The sequence below is a fragment of the Anabrus simplex genome, chromosome 1 (genome assembly GCF_040414725.1).
Source record: "Anabrus simplex isolate iqAnaSimp1 chromosome 1, ASM4041472v1, whole genome shotgun sequence".
NCBI classification, from domain to species: domain Eukaryota; kingdom Metazoa; phylum Arthropoda; class Insecta; order Orthoptera; family Tettigoniidae; genus Anabrus; species Anabrus simplex.
The window spans coordinates 1,166,075,426-1,166,093,970 of record NC_090265.1 but is presented as its reverse complement, the minus strand read 5'-3'; the positions used below and the strand labels follow the sequence as shown (position 1 = coordinate 1,166,093,970).

The following is an 18,545-nucleotide window of genomic DNA, read 5'->3' as shown; positions in this document are numbered from 1 at the left end:
CTTCGACATCCTTCCACTTCTCCTTCAGCCATTCTTCCTTAGCTACCTTGCACTTTCTATCCACTTCATTCTTTAATCGTCTGTAGTTTTTCTGCCCTCTTCATTTCTAGCATTTTTGAATTTTCATCGTTCATCAGTTAGGTCTAGTATCCCCTGAGTTGTCCAATGATTCTTAGCAGATCTTTTCTTCCTTCCTAACATTTCTTCAACAGCCCTACTGACTTCATTTTTCATGACTATCCACTCTTCCTCTATTGAGTTTCCTTCAGCCTTTTCATTTAGTACTTGTGCAACATGTTCTTTGAAACAATCCCTCACACTCTTTTCTTTCCACTTGCCTAGATCTTGCATTCCTTCCTTTCTTCAATTTCTTCAACTTCAGATGGCATTTCATGACCAACAAGTTGTGGTCAGAGTTCACGTCTGCTCCTGGTAAAATTTTGCAATCCAACACCTGGTTTCTGAATCTCTGCCTAATCATAATGAAATATATTTTATACCTTCCAGTGTCTCCAGGTCTGGTCCATGTATACAGCCGTCGTTTGTGGTGTTTGAACCAAGTATTGGCAAGGACTAAATTATGATTAGTGCAGAATTCAACCAGCCGACTTCCTCTTTCGTTCCTTTGTCCCAATCCAAATTCTCCTACTGTATTACCTTCTCTTCCTTGGCCTACCACTGCATTCCATTCTCCCATCACAATTAGATTCTCGTCACATTTTACTTATTGTATTAAGTCTTCTCTCTTCATACATTCTTTCGATTTCCTCATCATCCGCTGAACTAGTAGGCATATAGACCTGCACTATTGTGGTGAGCATTGATTTGGTGTCTGTCTTGACGACAATAATTCTTTCACTATGCTGGTCATAGTAGCTTACCCGTTGCCGTATTTTCTCGTTCATTATTAAGTCAACTCCTGCATTTCCCCTGTTTGATTTTGTGTTGATAATTCTGTAGTCGCCTGACCAAACTCCTGTTCTTCCTGCCAACGTACTTCACTTAGGCCAACTACATCTAACTTTAGCCTATCCATCTCCCTCTTCAGATTCTCGAACCTACCACAACGAATCAATCTTGTAACATTCCACGCTCCGACTCGCAGAATGTCAGTATCCATCTTCCTGATGATCGCCCCTCTCGTGTAGTCCCCACCCGAAGATCCGAATGTGGGACTAGTTTACCTCCGGAATATTTTACCCGCGAGGAAGCCTTCATAAGTAAATCATTCATACAGGGAGAGCTGCATGTCCTTGGGAGTTAGGTACGGTTGTAGTTTTCCGTTTTTTCAGCCGTGTAGCAGTATCAACACAGCTAAGCCATGTTAACTATTATTACAAGACCATATCAGTCAATCTAGACTGCCGCCCTTGCAACTTCCGAAAGTCTGCTACCCCCCTTTCGATGAACCATTCGTTAGTCTGGTCTCTCGACAGATACCCATCCGATATGGCTGCACGAGGCTCGGCTACCTGCTTCGTTGATAAATGCAAGCCTCCCCACCGCGTCAAGGTCACATGGTTCGCAGGGGAGGTTATTATTATTATTATTATTATTATTATTATTATTATTATTATTATTATTATTATTAAAGCAATGATAACAAGTAAATCATATCCTTTCAGTGCGTGAACCCGAAACAGAAAAAAATAGAAATCACTTCTGTATAATAATAATAATAATAATAATAATAATAATAACAATAATAATCCGGCTCCTTCGCTGAATGGCTAGCGTAGGGCCCTTTAGTTCAGAGGGTTCTGCGTTCGATTCCCGGTCGGGCCAGGGTTTGTAGCCGCGTTTGTTAATTCCTCTAGCTCGGAGGCTGGATATTTCTGATCGTCTTCACACACATCTTCATTTACATTCAACGCACACCACCACAAACAATCACGAAAATGCGAAACTGCGAAATATCCGTCAAAACTGGGTTGACGTCGAGAAGTTAATTAGACCGTAAAACTGGGGTCGCCGGGCTGAGTGGCTCAGACAGTTGAGGCGCTGGACTTCTGACCCCAACTTGGCAGGTTTGATCCTGGCTCAGTCCGGTGGTATTTAAAGGTACTCAAATACGATAGCCTTGTGTTGGTAGATTGACTGGCACGTGAAAGAACTCCTGCGGACTAAATTCCGGCACCTCGGTGTCTTTGAAAACCGTGAAAGTAGTTAGTGGGACGTAAAGCAAATAACATTATTTTCATTATTATTAAAATAAGTAATTTAAGTAATTTAAGTAGTTCTCGCTCCAGATAATTAGGATAAATTCCAGGAATAATAATAATCCACCCCCACCGGCCGTTTCTTGATGCGGAGTCGGGCATGAGGTGACACAAATCTATGCGACATGTTTTCACGTCAGGGTGCCACTCCCGCGCCAACCTTCAAAGCCCCAAACTCCATGGCGCAACAGCCCCGAAGGCCTACCAAGCGACCGCTGCTCAGCCCGAAGGCGTGCAGATTACGAGGTGTCGTGTGGTCGGCACGACGGATCCTCTCGGCCGTTATTCTTGGCTTTCTAGACCGGGGCCGCCATCTCACCGTCCGATAGCTCCTCAATTGTAATCACGTAGGCTGAGTGGACCTCGAACTAGCCCTCAGATGCAGGTAAAAATCTGGCCGGGAATCGAACCCGGGGCCTCCGGATGAGAGGCAGGCACGCTACCCCTACACCACGGGACCGGCGCATCAACCTTCAGGTGAGGAGCTAATGAAGATGAATGGTGGTGAATGAAATTGTGTAAGGAGATGGAAGGAATCGGCTGTGACCTATGAATAGGAACTGTGCCGATATTTGCCTGGAAGTCAAAATGGAAAACTGCAGTAATCCATTCTCAATACAGCCGACGCTGTAGTTTTGGATCCACGCGTGCAGAACTGGCTCTACTAATAAGAAGCAGGAGAAGAAGAAGAAGAAGATCCACAGGATGAGGCGCAGTGTCAAACTTCACTCACTACTGCCTTACAACTGGCGTAGCGAAAGGATTGACCTTCGAGCGATGGGCACAGGCTTGTGGCAAAATGTGAAGGAAAACCACCAGTAGCTATTTTTAACAACGTTGCCCTAGATAACACCAGGTGACTCCTGCGATTTCTTGGAGAGCTCTGTGAACGGTTAATATCATTGGAGTCACCCATTAGCAAGTGAGGATTGAATTTTTTTTTTTTTTTTTTTTTTTTTTTTTTTGCTTTACGTTACACCGACACAAATAGGTCTTATGGCGACGATGGGATAGAAAAGGCATAGGAATGGGAAGGAAGCGGCCGTGGCCTTAATTAAGGTACAGCCTCAGCATTTTCGAACCGACTATCTCCCGATTACTGGATACTGGCCGCACTTAAGCAGCTGAAACTATCGAGCTCGTTAGGATTGAAATTACTGGAGCAGAGCAGAGATATTTAATTGCTGAGTCGGGACAGGTGCGTTCGTCCCACGGTAATATGGGCCGTGACGTCAAGCGCACGTAAAACCTGTCAATCAAGAGGTAGCGGCTCTCTTTGGAATTCACTCGTTATCTCCCCTGAAGCTTCACGAACCATAAAATTTGCATCATATCCGGTTATACGTATTTTTCTTTGCGTCATTCACACGATGACGCGATGACGTTTGTCTGCTGTGCACAAACGCGAACAGTGCGTAACCGAAGATAACATGAGAACAAATCCAGTTCATCGACCAATGTTATCCGGTATTTATCCCTCCATTGAGAAAGGAGGAGCAGAGTAGTGTTCTCCAAACATTTCGTTTTCATTCATAAATCTTCGTAATTTCTATATGACTGCCGCAGTAGTCTATCGGATTCTGTGCAGCCGCAGCCAGGTCTACATACTGCGGCTACACAAATCCCAGTATCGCTGCCAGAACACAGCCAGCACATCCAACTAGGGCAGGTAGAAAAGTCTCCTGTCGCTGAGCATTCTCCTCTGGACAACAACGACAAACATAGGGCACATTCTTAAACCACAGTACACTACTTCACTCGATCGCAACGGTAAGCCATAGACTTCTTTCTAACATAGTATTGTAATAGTTTCATTTGGAAAAGGAGGGAACCAAACGAGCAAATACGGTTTGAGCAAGGAAGACGTGAGTACAGGAAACAGCAAGCCGCTGACAACCACAACAGATTAACCAGTACCGACGCCCTCGGTGCATCAAAATTGCGGATCGCAGAGAGGGCATCCTCCCACCGCTATATACAGAGGGGCACCTCCACTTGGTCCGAAGCTGATCCTGCATCACGACATTTAACTTCATTTTTTCTCAAAACGAAAGTGTATTGACCTAAACTGTTATACACTAGTTACTGTTGAGTGTCCCCCAACAGGTGCATAGAAGGTCGTTGAAATCGACTGGACGCAGGGTCTGGTTTCTCCTTGTAGGAACGCAGAGCGTGGGTGTGTCTGAGCTCTGCTGGTGTGCGACAACTTATTGTTGTTGAGGGTAACTCGGATGTCAGAAGGGTATGTGAGAATACTGCGCAAGGATCTGCGGAGCAGTGTTGCAAGATTAGGTACCCAAGATTCGTTTATGTCTCAATAGGACAATGACACAAAGCATACAACCCGTATAACGAAATAATGATTGCTGTGCAATGTTAATGATCAGACGCCAACCTCTCCACAATCACCAGTCGTCTGAAAATCTTCGGGCATTGCTAGAGAGGCGTGTGCAAAACAGTAGATGTGCATCAGGGGGATACCACATTAGAAATTTGAAACACGTATGATTTCAGATTGATCAAGAAACGACAACGAAACTTGCAGGCTCCATGACAAAAAGAGTTGATGCCATAGTGGATGCAAAGGGAATGTATAAAAAATACTGTTATAAAAAATACAGTGTTCTTAATACCTACTGTACTGTTAAGAGGTTGACAATGTATAATACTTATTTTTCAGTGAGAAATTCATGTTTAGTTATAAAAAAGCTATTCTCACAGTGAATGGTACATGTACTTTAACCTCAGCATACTCTAATCTTCTTGCAACAGTGAAAGAATGAGTTTCCTCTTCATTAAGATTATTTTAGAAGAGATGAATACTTACTTTACCATCATCATCATCATCTGTTTACCCTCCAGGTTCGGCTTTTCCCTCGGACTCAGCGAGGGATCCCACCTCTACCGCCTCAAAGGGCAGTGTCCTGGAGCTTCAGGCTCTTGGTCTGGAGATACAACTGGGGAGAATGACCAGTACCCCTCCCAGGCGGCCTCACCTGCTATGCTGAACAGGAGCCTTGTGGAGGGATGGGAAGATTGGAAGGGATAGACAAGGAAGAGGGAAGGAAGCGGCCGTGGCCTTAAGTTAGGTACCATCCCGGCATTCGCCTGGAGGAGAAGTCGGAACCCACGGAAAACCACTTCGAGGATGGCTGAGGTGGGAATCGAACCCACCTCTACTCAGTTGACCTCCCGAGGCTGAGTGGACCCCGTTCCAGCCCTCGTACCACTTTTCAAATTTTCGTGGCAGAGCCGGGAATCGAACCCGGACCTCTGGGGGTGGCAGCTAATCACGCTAACCACTACACCACAGAGGCGGACACTTATTTTACCAACTGGCGAAAAAAGTGTGCTGAAGTGGGCACATTTTCAAATGTGGCGCCATCAAGAGTTGATAGTCAAAGTTAACGAAAACGGGCTATGTATGACTTACAACTCTCGTTGTTGTCACCGGGGCCTTCAACACTCAGAATGTTTACGCCACATTTGAATAATAATGTTATTTTGCGTCCGCCTCTGTGGTGTAGTGGTTAGCGTGAGTAGCTGCCACCCCCGGAGGCCCGGGTTCGATTCCCGGCTCTGCCACGAAATTTGAAAAGTGGTACGAGAGCTGGAACGGGGTCCACTCAGGCTCGGGAGGTCAACTGAGTAGAGGTGGGTTCGATTCCCACCTCAGCCATCCTCGAAGTGGTTTTCCGTGGTTTCCCACTTCTCCTCCAGGCGAATGCCGGGATGGTACCTAACTTAAGGCCACGGCCGCTTCCTTCCCTCTTCCTTGTCTATCCCTTCCAATCTTCCCATCCCCCCGCAAGGCCCCTGTTCAGCATAGCAGGTGAGGCCGCCTGGGCGGGGTACTGGTCATTCTCCCCAATTGTATCCCCCGACCAAGAGTCTGAAGCTCCAGGACACTGCCCTTGAGGCGGTAGAGGTGGGATCCTCCGCTAAGTCCGAAGGAAAAACCGAACCTGGAGGGTAAACAGATGATGATGATGATGATGATGATGATGATGTTATTTTGCTTTACGTCGCACTAACTACTTTTATGGTTTTCGGAGACGCCGAGCTGCTGAAATTTAATCCCATAGGAGTTATTTTTCGCGCCACGTTTGAAAACGTGTACACTTCAATACTACTTTTCGCCAGGGCTATATGTCTGACTGTAGATATTATTGCATCACTGAATGGGCTGCCTACGAACAACTCGCATGTATGCAACAGAAGTAGGTATAGTTCCATTTTTTAAATTGGTATCGTTGACTCGGTGCTTATTAAAGCATAACGCATACATTGCACGTTCATTTATGTGCTCCTTATTGTTATTCACCTATATGGAAACCGCCTATCACTATCTTTAAAAACTTGGAGCGCACATAGTTCCAGTTCACTACTGATCTTCCACAACAGTAGACTCTTGAACATGCTGAGGACAGTATCCATTGAAATGTAGGGTGCTACAAACCCACTTAGACCACGCCCTACAAACCCGGAAATCGTGTTTTGTTGTTATTGTCATTCCTTTTGATGTTTATAATGATAATATGTATTGGCGTCCGACTCATTGGCTGAATGGTCAGCGTTGAGGCCTTCGGTCCCAGGCAGGGTCTGGATTATAATCGCGTGTGATTAATTTTTCTGACCTGAGGACTGGTGTTAGTGTTTGTTTCAAGACTCTTCTCCTAATATTCAGACAACACACTACACTACCAACACGCAATAGCCCATTCAGACCGAGTACGCACAATTGTGCGGGTTCGTATTTTAGTTATCCCTGACCGTATTTGATGTTTTTTCGGCGCTAGACCGGACTGCAGTGATTGTGCAGGACACGTGGCGTGTATTTCAATTGATTTTAGTATGCGCTTGACCGCCAGGGCGAAGGAAGAAGAGTTTAAAAAGCACAGTTGATCGGCGAGATGGCAGGAAGCAGTAGTGCCGAAAGTAAGTATTTATTTACTGCGTTTATGTTAATCTAGAAGCTTTACTGAATACCGGAATATATTCAATGAAGTGTGTACATTGGTTAGTGAACGTAAATTTTGAAGCTACACCATCGTACGTGATACAACGAGGTTTTGAATTTTGATACGCACAATTGTGTGGGTCCTGTTTTTCGGATGTTAGTTTTTATTTTGTAAAATAAACTATTAATATGTGTATTGAGGAGCATTTTAGTCAGTTCTTGACGTACAAACAAAAATTCACACCTCCAGTTTTCTTTCAGGTCTGAAAGGGATAGTGATTATATCCCTCCAAATAGGATTGTTGTCAGGGAGGGGATCCGGCGGTAAAACAGGGCCAAATCCACATGTGTGGCACAGTTCGCACCCGCAAGGTGCGGGGAAAACGGTAGAAGAAGAAGAATGATATGGGTATTAGAAATGAAATGGATCTGAGATTTTGGAAGAACGTTTTGTGTCTGTCGAAAGCTACTATCGCAGTATTTGTCAACAGTAAATGTGATACAGAGACAAACCTCTTAAAGGAGAACAGAATAGCCCGCATAATATAGCAACTGGGCGAGTTGGCTGAGTGATAAGTGGCTGTGAATTTGCATACAGAAGATGCTGAATTCTAACCCCACCATCGGCAGACCCTGAAGATGAAATTCTATCACTTCCTTTTTTTTTCATCTGGCAAATACAACCACGCTCGCTTCCTTTCCATCCCTAGCTCTTTCCTGTCCCACCGTCACCGAAGATCTAATCTGAGTTAGTACGGTATTAAACCACTGGCATCGAATGCGGACCTCGTAAACATGAATTGAGACTTCCAAAGTCTCACACGCATTGTCTCGAACTTGAACTGTAATTGCGTTGAAGCGAAGCTAGACACCATCACAGTGTACTATAATGTCCACAGAAGTACACCACTGTTCTGCCCTAATACTCTGGTGGTCTTCACTAAGGATGAGCATGCAGAGGCATCTTTATACATGGTCTAAAGACCTCTGTGACCGGACGAGTTGACCGTGCGGTTAGGGGCGCGTGGCTGTAAGCTTGCTGTGAGTTCGAATCCCACTGTTGGCAACCCTGAAGATGTCTTCCGTTGTTTCTCATTTTCACACCAGGCAATTAAGGCCACGGCCGTTTCCTTCCAACTCCTAGGCCTTTCCTATCCCATCGTCGCCGTAAGACCTATCTGTGTCGGTGCGACATAAAGCAAATAGCAAATTAATAAAAAAAGACCTTTGTGGGAGTAGAAGGTAAGGGCTTCCTCTATTCGTAACCTCGGCATTAGGTGTGATAGAGTGATTATATATGCTTGTCCGCCTCTGTGGTTTAGTGGTTAGTGTGATTAACTGCCATCCCCGGAGGCCCGGGTTCGATTCCCGGCTCTGCCTCGAAATTTGAAAAGTAGTACGAGGGCTGGAACGGGGTCCAGTCAGCCTCGGGAGGTCGACTGAGTAGAGGTGGGTTCGATTACCATCTCAGCCATCCTCGAAGTGGTTTTCTGTGGTTTCCCACTTCTCCTTCAGGGAAATGCCGGGATGGTACCTAACTTAAAAACGCGGCCACTTCCTTCCCTCTTCCTTGTCTATCCCTTCCAAATTTCCCATCCCCCACAAGGCCCCTGTTTGGGATAGCAAACACTGCCCTTGAGGCGGAAGAGGTGGGATCCCTCGCTGAGTCCGAGGGAAAACCAACCCTGGATGTTAAACAGGTTAAGAAAGAAAAAAGATATACTAAGTTAATCGCAGGACCGTTAAGTAAAGACCACGTTTATAAACAATATTCCGTAATGAGATATATACCGGGTGGTTCACCAACCCCTTATTTTTTTCCGGAGATACGTAGGTAACCCTACTAACGCGTATAGCATAGTCATCCGAAAAACATTAGTACCTGCTTCTTTATGGCCTTAGTACAACCACACCATTTATATAATGCTCACGAATACAAATATGGTAGAAATCATTAACGGCAGTGTTATTTGTATTACTTATACTATAATGAATGCGGAAAACGATCACAGCTGCGAATAACACTATGTTACGTTTGGACACGAAGTGTCTATAAGGACTACAACGTACTAGCAACGCTTCGAGCCTCGCGGTAGCTACGATGGCTAAACCACGCGTCATTGCCGTTGCAGTGTGGTAGTAGGTTCGAATCACTGACTGGTAAACCACCCAGTATATATATTTACAATTTGTATCTTTCCTGGCGCCAAACATACATTGAAGGATATATTTACTAGTGCGTGCTTCTGTGGTGTTTTTTAATGTAATATGTAGTATGAAAATTAAGGTTTGTATTAAGACGAACATGTCCGCCCCTGTGGTGTAGTGTTTAGTGCGATTAGCTGCCACCCCCGCAGGCCCGGGTTCGATTCCCGGCTCTGCCACGAAATTTGAAAAGTGGTACGAGGGCTGGAACGGGGTCCACTCAGCCTCGGGAGGTCAACTGAGTAGAGAGGGGTTCGATTCCCTCCTCAGCCATCCTCGAAGTGGTTTTCCATGGTTTCCCACTTCTCCTCCAGACAAATGCCGGGATGGTACCTAACTTAAGGCCACGGCCACTTCCTTCCCTCTTCCTTGTCTATACTTTCCAATCTTCCCATCCCCCCGCAAGGTCCCTGTTCAGCACAGCAGGTGAAGCCGCCTGGGCAAGGTACTGGTCATCCTCCCCAGTTGTATCCACCAACCCAGAGTCTCACACTCCAGGACACTGCCCTTGAGGCGGTAGAGGTGAGATCCCTCGCTGAGTCCGAGGAAAAAGCCAACCCTGGAGGGTAAACAGATTAAGAAGAAGAAGAAGAAGAAGATTAAGACGAACACAAATACCCATCCTCCGAGCAAGAGGAATTAACCACATAAAGTTAAAATCTCCTACCCGGCCAAGAACCGAAAGCCACTACGCTGATCATTCATCAAAGGTGCGGATCACAATGTAAGCCTATTATGTATGTTCAGTCCTCAGTCCGAAGGCTGACTGGATCCTCAACAACTTCACCATTAGCTGTCATAATTAGCCAAGGCATCACTGAAGGGGCGTACTAGGGAAATAAGGAGTGAGATAGTTTCCCGTTGCTTTCTTCAATGAGCCAGTAGTTGCTATAACATATCACTCTGCCAAGCTCACTGAAATGCATGCACCCACCGACCCTAGGAGCGACATTTTCACTCCATCCATAGCAGGGACTGCCTGAATAAGGATTGGCATTTCTAGCATCGCTCATACCTCAGTCACTTTCTTGTCAAAGCTAAGGATAAGAATGAATTCGAGAGATAGTGGGTTCGAAGCCCACTATCGGCAGTCTTTAAGATGGTTTTCCGCGGTTTCCAATTTTCACACTAGGCAAATGCCGGGGCTTACCTTAATTCAGACCACGGTCGCTTCCTTCACACTCCTGGCCTTTTCCAATCCCATCGTCACAATAAGACCTATCTGTGTCGGTGCGACGTTAAGCAAATTGTAAAAATAAGACTGGCACAGATCGATGAAAGTAACAAAATTTCTCTAACCGAAGACGTAGTGCACTGTAAACACTAGGTCTCGCCAGCTAAGGCATAATGTATATGCATGTATGAATTCATGCCTTTCCTCTCGCTAGGTGTTCTTAATGTCGCATTAACACAAGTAGATTTACAAGCGACGCACGCTGGGAAAGTAACGGTCTAGAGCTAAGGAAGGTATCAGCTATGGCCTTCAAATAAAGTACATCCCTGTCATTTGCTTGTATGCAAATGGAAAATAATGGAAAACGATCTAAAAGTCCGCTGAATGTGGAATACAAACCCACGATCACCCGAATGTAAGCAGGATCTATACCGTACCCAACCGGCTCACTATGTATGTATGTATGTATGTATGTATGTATGTATGCATGCATTTTTAAAGACATTGGTTTTACGTCCCACTAACTACTTTTGACGGTTTTCGGAGACGCCGAGGTGCCGGAATTTCTCCCGCGGGAGTTCGTTTGCGTACACCTTTAAATACCACCGGACTGAACCAGGATCGAACTTGCCAAGTTGGGGTCAGAAGGCCAGTGCCTCAGTCGTCGGAGCCACACTCAGCCCGGCTGTATGTATATGTATGTATGTATGTACGTACGTACGTCAAGGAAGACATAAAAGCTATATGTTCAGAATGTCTGGTACAATTGGCTCGCCTTTGTTAGTCTGACGTATACTACGATGGGACTTTTCGAAAATGAAAGAATTCACTAACGCTAACTCGCAGAAAAAATCTGATCCCTCGCAGAATTAAGGTATTAAGTAAAGAGATGACAGAGTCTTGAAATGTGGGAAAATAAAGCGTTCTTATACTTCACTAACCAAATACCACCTTGATCGGAAAACATGGAAGTTTACCAAGTGAAGTCGGAAAAAGAAAGATGATTGGAAGAATTTAGGATAATTAAACGAAACGTATTTGAGACTCAGCTAGGGTCCTGCAAAGTGCATTTTTTTAAATCCCGCATGCGTTAACTAGGATTCGAATCACACCCGCCATGGGTAGAGAAGGTAATAATGACGTCACACAGCTATTACGACCCCTCTTACTATAATCTAGTTTATGAAAATAATCATGTATACAGTGTTGGTTTACTCTTCTTCTTCTTGCTGTAACTCTGCTAATTGTATCTCGACCCATTGAATCATTCAGGATACGATCAATACTTACAGTACAATCTGGATTCATTTGCAAGTGATTTAACATCTCACTAAGACATCGAAGGTTTTCGGTGACACAAGGATGGAAAAGATAGAGGCCGTGGCCTTAAGTACAGCCCCAATATTTTCCTGGTTTGAAAATGGAAAAATCACGGATGATCATCTTCAGGGCTGCCGACGATAGGATTCGAGCCCACTATCTCCCGAATACAAGCTCACAACTACAAGACCCGAACTACGTGGCCAACTCGCTTGGTGGATTCATTTTAAACTCCTTGACTTCACGACGTGCTTTGATCTTCGCATGAACACCCCTTGCCTTGCTTGCTTGTTAGGTCTTCAGACATCAGACATGCACTAAAATAAACATACCGGAAGGCTCTATTGCCGTATCGTGACTGATAAGACGTCTCTAATCAATACTTCCATACATGGCGTAGGATTCCTTGGCTAGAGTCCCGTGTTTTATGGTTCCGTAGGGAGAAAACTTCACAGAACCAATACTTGTAAATGTCTCGGTGCCCTGTCGTCTGGAAGATCTAGGAAAGATCTTGAGCCAGCTCTCCAAACGTAACAACTGACGCCGGCAAATATCCTCCTTCCTAAAGGATTCTAAATAAAATACTTCACATAGATATTTTTCTGTATTGTTTATTTATTTATTTATTTATTTATTTATTTATTTATTTATTTATTTGTCAATCATATGGTGGTGATGTGATTAGCATAGAAGTTTAGCTGCTAGTTTTCCATTCAGATCGACGAGGTTCTATTATCGGCCAATGCCGGGTGTGAAATTTGACCTAAAATATCACGTGGTGTCAGGAAGGGCATCCGACCTCAAACCCCCAGCCTAAATCCAAAAGGACCGGGCGAGTTGGCCGTGCGCGTAGAGGCGCGCGGCTGTGAAGCTTGCATCCGGGAGATAGTAGGTTCGAATCCCACTATCGGCAGCCCTGAAAATGGTTTCCCGTGGTTTCCCATTTTCACACCAGGCAAATGCTGGGGCTGTACCTTAATTAAGGCCACGGCCGCTTCCTTCCAACTCCTAGGCCTTTCCTATCCCATCGTCGCCATAAGACCTATCTGTGTCGGTGCGACGTAAAGCCACTAGCAAAAAAAAAAAGAAAAAACCAAAAGCCCTGGCCGAGTAGCTCAGATGGTTGAAGCGCTGGCTTTCTGACCCCAACTTGGCACGTTCGATCAAATATGTTAGCCTCGCGTCGGTAGATAACTGGCACGTAAAAAGAACTGCGGGACAAAATTCTGGCACCTCGTCAAAAAGTAATTAGTGGGACGTAAAAACTAATATTATTAAAACTCGAAATAAGTCATGTGGTTCCACCAACCTCAGAAATACCTGGAAAAAGTTGAAGAAAGATGTATTTGTTAGCTTCTTTCTCTGTGTCCCCGAGTTCTATTCCCAACTCGTTCAAGATCTTTTTTTCCTGAACTGCTGACTGGAATGGCGTTCAATTACCCTCATGAGGCCAACTGAGGATCTGCCTGATATAACGGCTGCGGACTCTGTCACGAAAGTAAAATGATACGACTGTAGAAATCGTCGCGCTGACCACGTAGCAATCCAACAACTACTGGTCAAAACTAAGCTAGTTGGACGTGCGGTTAGGGTCACGCAGCTGTGAGCTTGTATTCGAGAGATACTGGGTTCCATCCCCATTGTTGGCAGCCCTGAAAATGGTTTTCCATAGTTTCCCGTTTTCACACCAGGCAAATGCTGGAGCTGTACCGAAATTAAGGCCACGGCCGCTTCCTTCCCACTCCTAGCCCTTCCCTATCCTATCGTCACCATAAGGTCTATCTGTGTCGGTGCGACGTAAATAAAACGCTTCTACATCGGAATGTTGCTTACTTAAACTGCGTTTATTAGCATATTCATTAAATAATGTTAACAATTTTAAAACGTCAAAGTAAAAGTTATCAAATTTTCATAGGTATATTAATTTCCTCAGCTAAATGGGGTTTTCGTCCGGCTCTGTGGTGTAGTGGTTAGGTATCACCCCGGAAGCCCCGATGCTATTCCCGGCTGTGCCACAAAATTTGAAAATTGGTAAGAGGACAGGGTCCATCAGCCTGGGGAGGTCAACTGATTAGAGGAGCTCGATTCCTACCTCAGTCATCCACGAAGTCCTTGACCATGGTTTCCCATTTCTTCTCCAGGCAAATATCCGGGATGTTACCTAACTTAAGGCCAAGGCTGTTTCCTTCCCTATTCCTTGTCTATCACTTCCAATTTTCCCAAACCCCACAAGGCCCCTGTTGAACGTAGCAGCTGAGGCCACCAGGGAGATGTACTGGTCCTTCTCTCCAGTTGTATCCCGAATGTCTCATTCTCCAGGACACTGGCCTTGAGGCGGTAGAGGTGGGCACTCGCTCAGTGCGAGGGAGAAATCAAAACCTGGACAGTAAACTGACTGAATAAAATAATAAAATAAATCGGGTTTTCAGTGTAAATACCAAAATTCCTTGAGTATTTACATCATTAGTTTGCTGAAATGATATGAATAATTACAACAACACCACACCTTATATTATGTTGATTACATAAATAAAATATACATCCAAACAAAATTTCATACAATTATCGTATATTCAATAGTTTTCGAAGTATGTTCAAAACCATGTGTAAAAGCGAAAGTTACAGAAAATGAGTAACAAACATAAGAAAGAATGTAATGTGGCAAGTGATATAAGGACATTTACAAACATATATTCTGAAATAGTAGAGACTTTTTTCGCCAGTTTAAGGGAGGAAATATATTCCATAAAATAAAATTAAAATGCAATTTTTGACGTTTAAAAGTGTACCTGTCCCAGAATCACAAGGAACTGAATATTATACAGAAGACATATTTGAGAGAATCCAATATTTTTTAATTAAAGAATTGTTTTAACAGTCCGACGTGGCAAATATTATTATTGTACTCTTAATATGGCTTTTTCTATGGTTAAGTCCCATATAATTCTCAAGGTGTATTTGTATTGGTTTACTCATATCGGGCCGTAAGACAAACTTCATGCTGTTATCACTGCTATGAACTTCGCCTATCTAAGAGAAAATATCTTGCTTCCTCGTCCTATAACAGTTAGGCTGCTATAATTATATTTCGCTTACAGTGATCTTCAATGAATACATAAACTTATTTAAAGTCCAGAATGAATTGGTTCCAAATTGAAAGGTATATTGTGTAATCACACAAACGATTAGCACAAAGTCCGCCATATACGGCAAAATTATATAAATATATATATTTTGTAATTACAAATGTATATAACCATGTATTCCTCTTGAATTTGTCAAACCGAGAATCTGTTTTGTACAAATATATGACACAAGAATATGTAATAATGTCGGCAAAACAATAATCATAACACATTTCGGAGCAATTGTCTCCACAACGAAAATAATTAAATACATTAAATAATTAAATACATCGAAACAAATGTTAAATTTCTATTCAGTAACATGTCATCAGGTCACAAGACAATGAACAGTTCGAGCAAATTTCTATACTTTTAAATCGATCGTGGTAATTCATGTTTTTTAGAATCATTTCTAGATGCCTAACTTTCTTGAAATCGAAGGATAATCGTCTTCTGCTTCATTCATTCATTTCTATTGTACCAGCATCGTTATACGATAGTATCCTACTTTAGCAAGTAAAAGAAAACAATGAAACATATTGTGAATTAAAGTTCGCATTGCCTCCATGAATATAAATCACAGGAGAGTGATGGTCAACCATATAATACATTAATTGTTGAGATGTATCACAACATTACACAACACAAACAGAATGAATACCAGGATAATACACAAATGTAAATTTGGAGTGCCGTATATTTGTTAATATCATTGTATTGCCCGCGATCATTTTTGTGTTGCCAACACCTTAGATGCCGATGACGTTTCGATCTTTCCAATACAAAACAGTAATTCTCGGGTCAGAGTGTATAAAAATGACAACGCACTTTCGAGAAAGCTCTGTTGCATAGTATCGTTATAAAATAATCCATTAACGTGCTATTGGTGAACTATAATTGCCTTCTCAACACATTAATGAATCTAATATAAGCTGTTTGAAAGTGTTCGACAATAAATTATAGTTACATGCCATGGGGCACAATTTTGGAGAAATAAATTTATATAAACTCCTAGTGTTGACATTTAACTCAAACTTTTGAGAGTGTGATAGTCATCTGTATCCATTTTCTGAATTATAATATGTGAACTTTCCTTGTTTGTTATCATGTGGACATTCAGCATGTAATTTCAGATACTCTCTATGTTAATGCAATTTTTTTGTAGAAATTGGCACTACTGTATTGCATAATGACGTTTTAATGGAATTCCAGCCTTTTATTAACAGTCAATCCTTGAAATTTGATTGTTTTGTCAGTGTTGTCTGTGTACAGTTTCTTCTGTCCATCTATTTCAGTTATCATTGTTAATTGTGTGGTATAACTTGTATTTCGTTTTTATTCATCCATTGTACAGGAAATCAACTCACCTTGTCTTCGGTTCCATTCTATCATTCGGGATAAATTATCCTAGTGAAAATTCTACTTATGTTACATATTCATCTACTTTAGTTCTCTCTTGCTTTATCAGAATACAAATTTCCCATGCAAATATAAGACTTTCAGTCAACTTAAAATATAACGTCGTATCCACTTCATATTTACCTGGTATAAGGTGAATTCTTGGTTGGCATATATTTTGGTGAAGAGAAGGTAGAATGTCTAATAATACTTTGGTCTCAATGGCATGATTTTGGAAGAAACTATATTTTGCCTTCGGAACGTAACAATTAATTACAAATTCCACATTCTTGGTTAAAGAATTCTGTGTTCATGAAATTTGGAAATAATGTTTGTTATTATGGTAATCGACTTTTGAAATAAATGCCAATTTTCAGATGAAAATGAAGTATACATAATATCCTTCTCATAATATCTAGGATATACAGCTACTTGTGCTTCATCTCTTGAGTATTTTTAAACCATACGTTTACATACATTCCTTTCTCACTAGTGATTTCTGTACAAAAGGACATTGAATTCATTATTGTGAAGTTTATTCCAATTCCTTATATTCTAATAAACTTCTTTTCATAGAGGTAACTTTCATTTCCTTACTATATTTCAAAGTTATCGAACAATGTGTGTTCAAAACTAACCATTATGAATTCAACAAATGTTCAGAAATAACATTGTAAATTAGGGGGAAATATTATCTATAAAGTATTTTCATATGTCAGGTTGATCCATTTTGGTCAAATAATCATAAGACATTCGGCTTCTTATACAAATAATATATCGCTGAAAGATTTTCACCTATACCGTTTACATCCTGTATGTACAATCTAGACCACGTAACATTTTCTTCTGTGAGGAAACTATTTCCCACGCTAAATTTGTTTTAAAAATTCATCAGAATATTTAGGCTCATTCTCACTGTTTTGTTAAGTGGCCTCGTTTTTTGTCCAGGCGACAACTAGACTTGCTCTAGTTGGGCCTCCTTTCTCCCCAGGCTAGGACCGGGTGCGGGCCCTAGGCCTGCCGCGTCGTATCGGATGGTGTCGCTGGCGTCCAACGGGAGCTCCATGCAGGCGTCACCCAATGGTAATAGCTACAGCGCCGTCGCTTCATCACGCTAGTCTTCAATTAGTCTTCACCAACATTTTATATATTATTACCTCTGTCTGTCTCTCTCTATTGCTCTGTACATGTTACCACCCTCTTTTACCCTCACTAATAATTCTAATTACTCTCTCTCTCTTTCTCTTGGTAGCAATAGAATGATTGCAGAATAGCTCGGCTTAACATATTATCTTACCTCAACCGCTTTGTGCCATAATCTCATTTATCTTCTCTCACGGATATGCCATAATTACAGGGTCAAAGTCATATTAATGCCATTTAAATATTAGTGCTATGATCTAATCATATACTTCATTGTATGTTTTCACATTATTTACCACCACCAAATAGATCCAATCTGTATTGATAATCCAACATCCTGAGATGTTGGGCTATCAATTAGGGTAAATACCCTCATTAGGGACCTAATGAGCGAAAAATTCAACAGTAGGCCTACATCAATTTTTGAAATGCGTAAGATCAGCTGATAGTTTGGAAAATAATATTCATGATTTTGTTTTGAATATTTTTAACTTCTAACTACAAAATTACAAAAATTATTGTCTGCTACTTAGTAACAGAATCAATCCGTAAAATTATTTTGTTGAAAATATTGTATTTTAATATTACTCTAATATGTGTTGAATTGTAAATCAATTAGCATTAACATTCCAAGAAATACGCTATAGAAATCAAACGTTTATGTGATTATGGCAAAATTACGGACACATTTCCAAAACTGAATTTGAATTGACTTAATTCTAAGTTGAATACAATTCATGCAATATCTCATTAATAGCTCTTGCATCCTGGCGTAATCCAATAGTGTGTACCTTTTTATCAGCATCTGGATAACTAAAGTAAATGTGCTAGCTTGGTACATCCTCACTCGATTTTCATTGCTATAGCCAGGGTTTGTCCTATCCAACATGTGAGATTTTTAACAGGGGCATGGTCTGTAATATACTGTATATATTACAGTGCCCAATATAAGAAGAAGTGTATAAGAAAATGTTAAAATTTCCATCGGATTGGGAGCATTT

The 18,545-nt window shown here is 42.1% G+C and overlaps 1 protein-coding gene across 4 annotated transcripts in view; it reads left to right on the top strand.

Annotated features, from left to right (window-relative positions):
* The window catches only part of LOC136877168 (GTP-binding protein Di-Ras2), a 274,902-nt gene that overhangs the window by 206,139 nt on the left and 50,218 nt on the right, over positions 1 to 18,545 (top strand). The window contains exon 2 of one of the 4 annotated variants that reach the window (XM_067150985.2): positions 17,350 to 17,484. The exons of the other annotated variants lie outside the window; for them this stretch is intronic. Within the exon in view, the coding sequence (XP_067007086.1) occupies positions 17,436 to 17,484 (49 nt within the window). The 5' untranslated portion in view covers positions 17,350 to 17,435. The remainder of the gene's footprint in view (positions 1 to 17,349; positions 17,485 to 18,545) is intronic. 4 annotated transcript variants of the gene reach the window in all.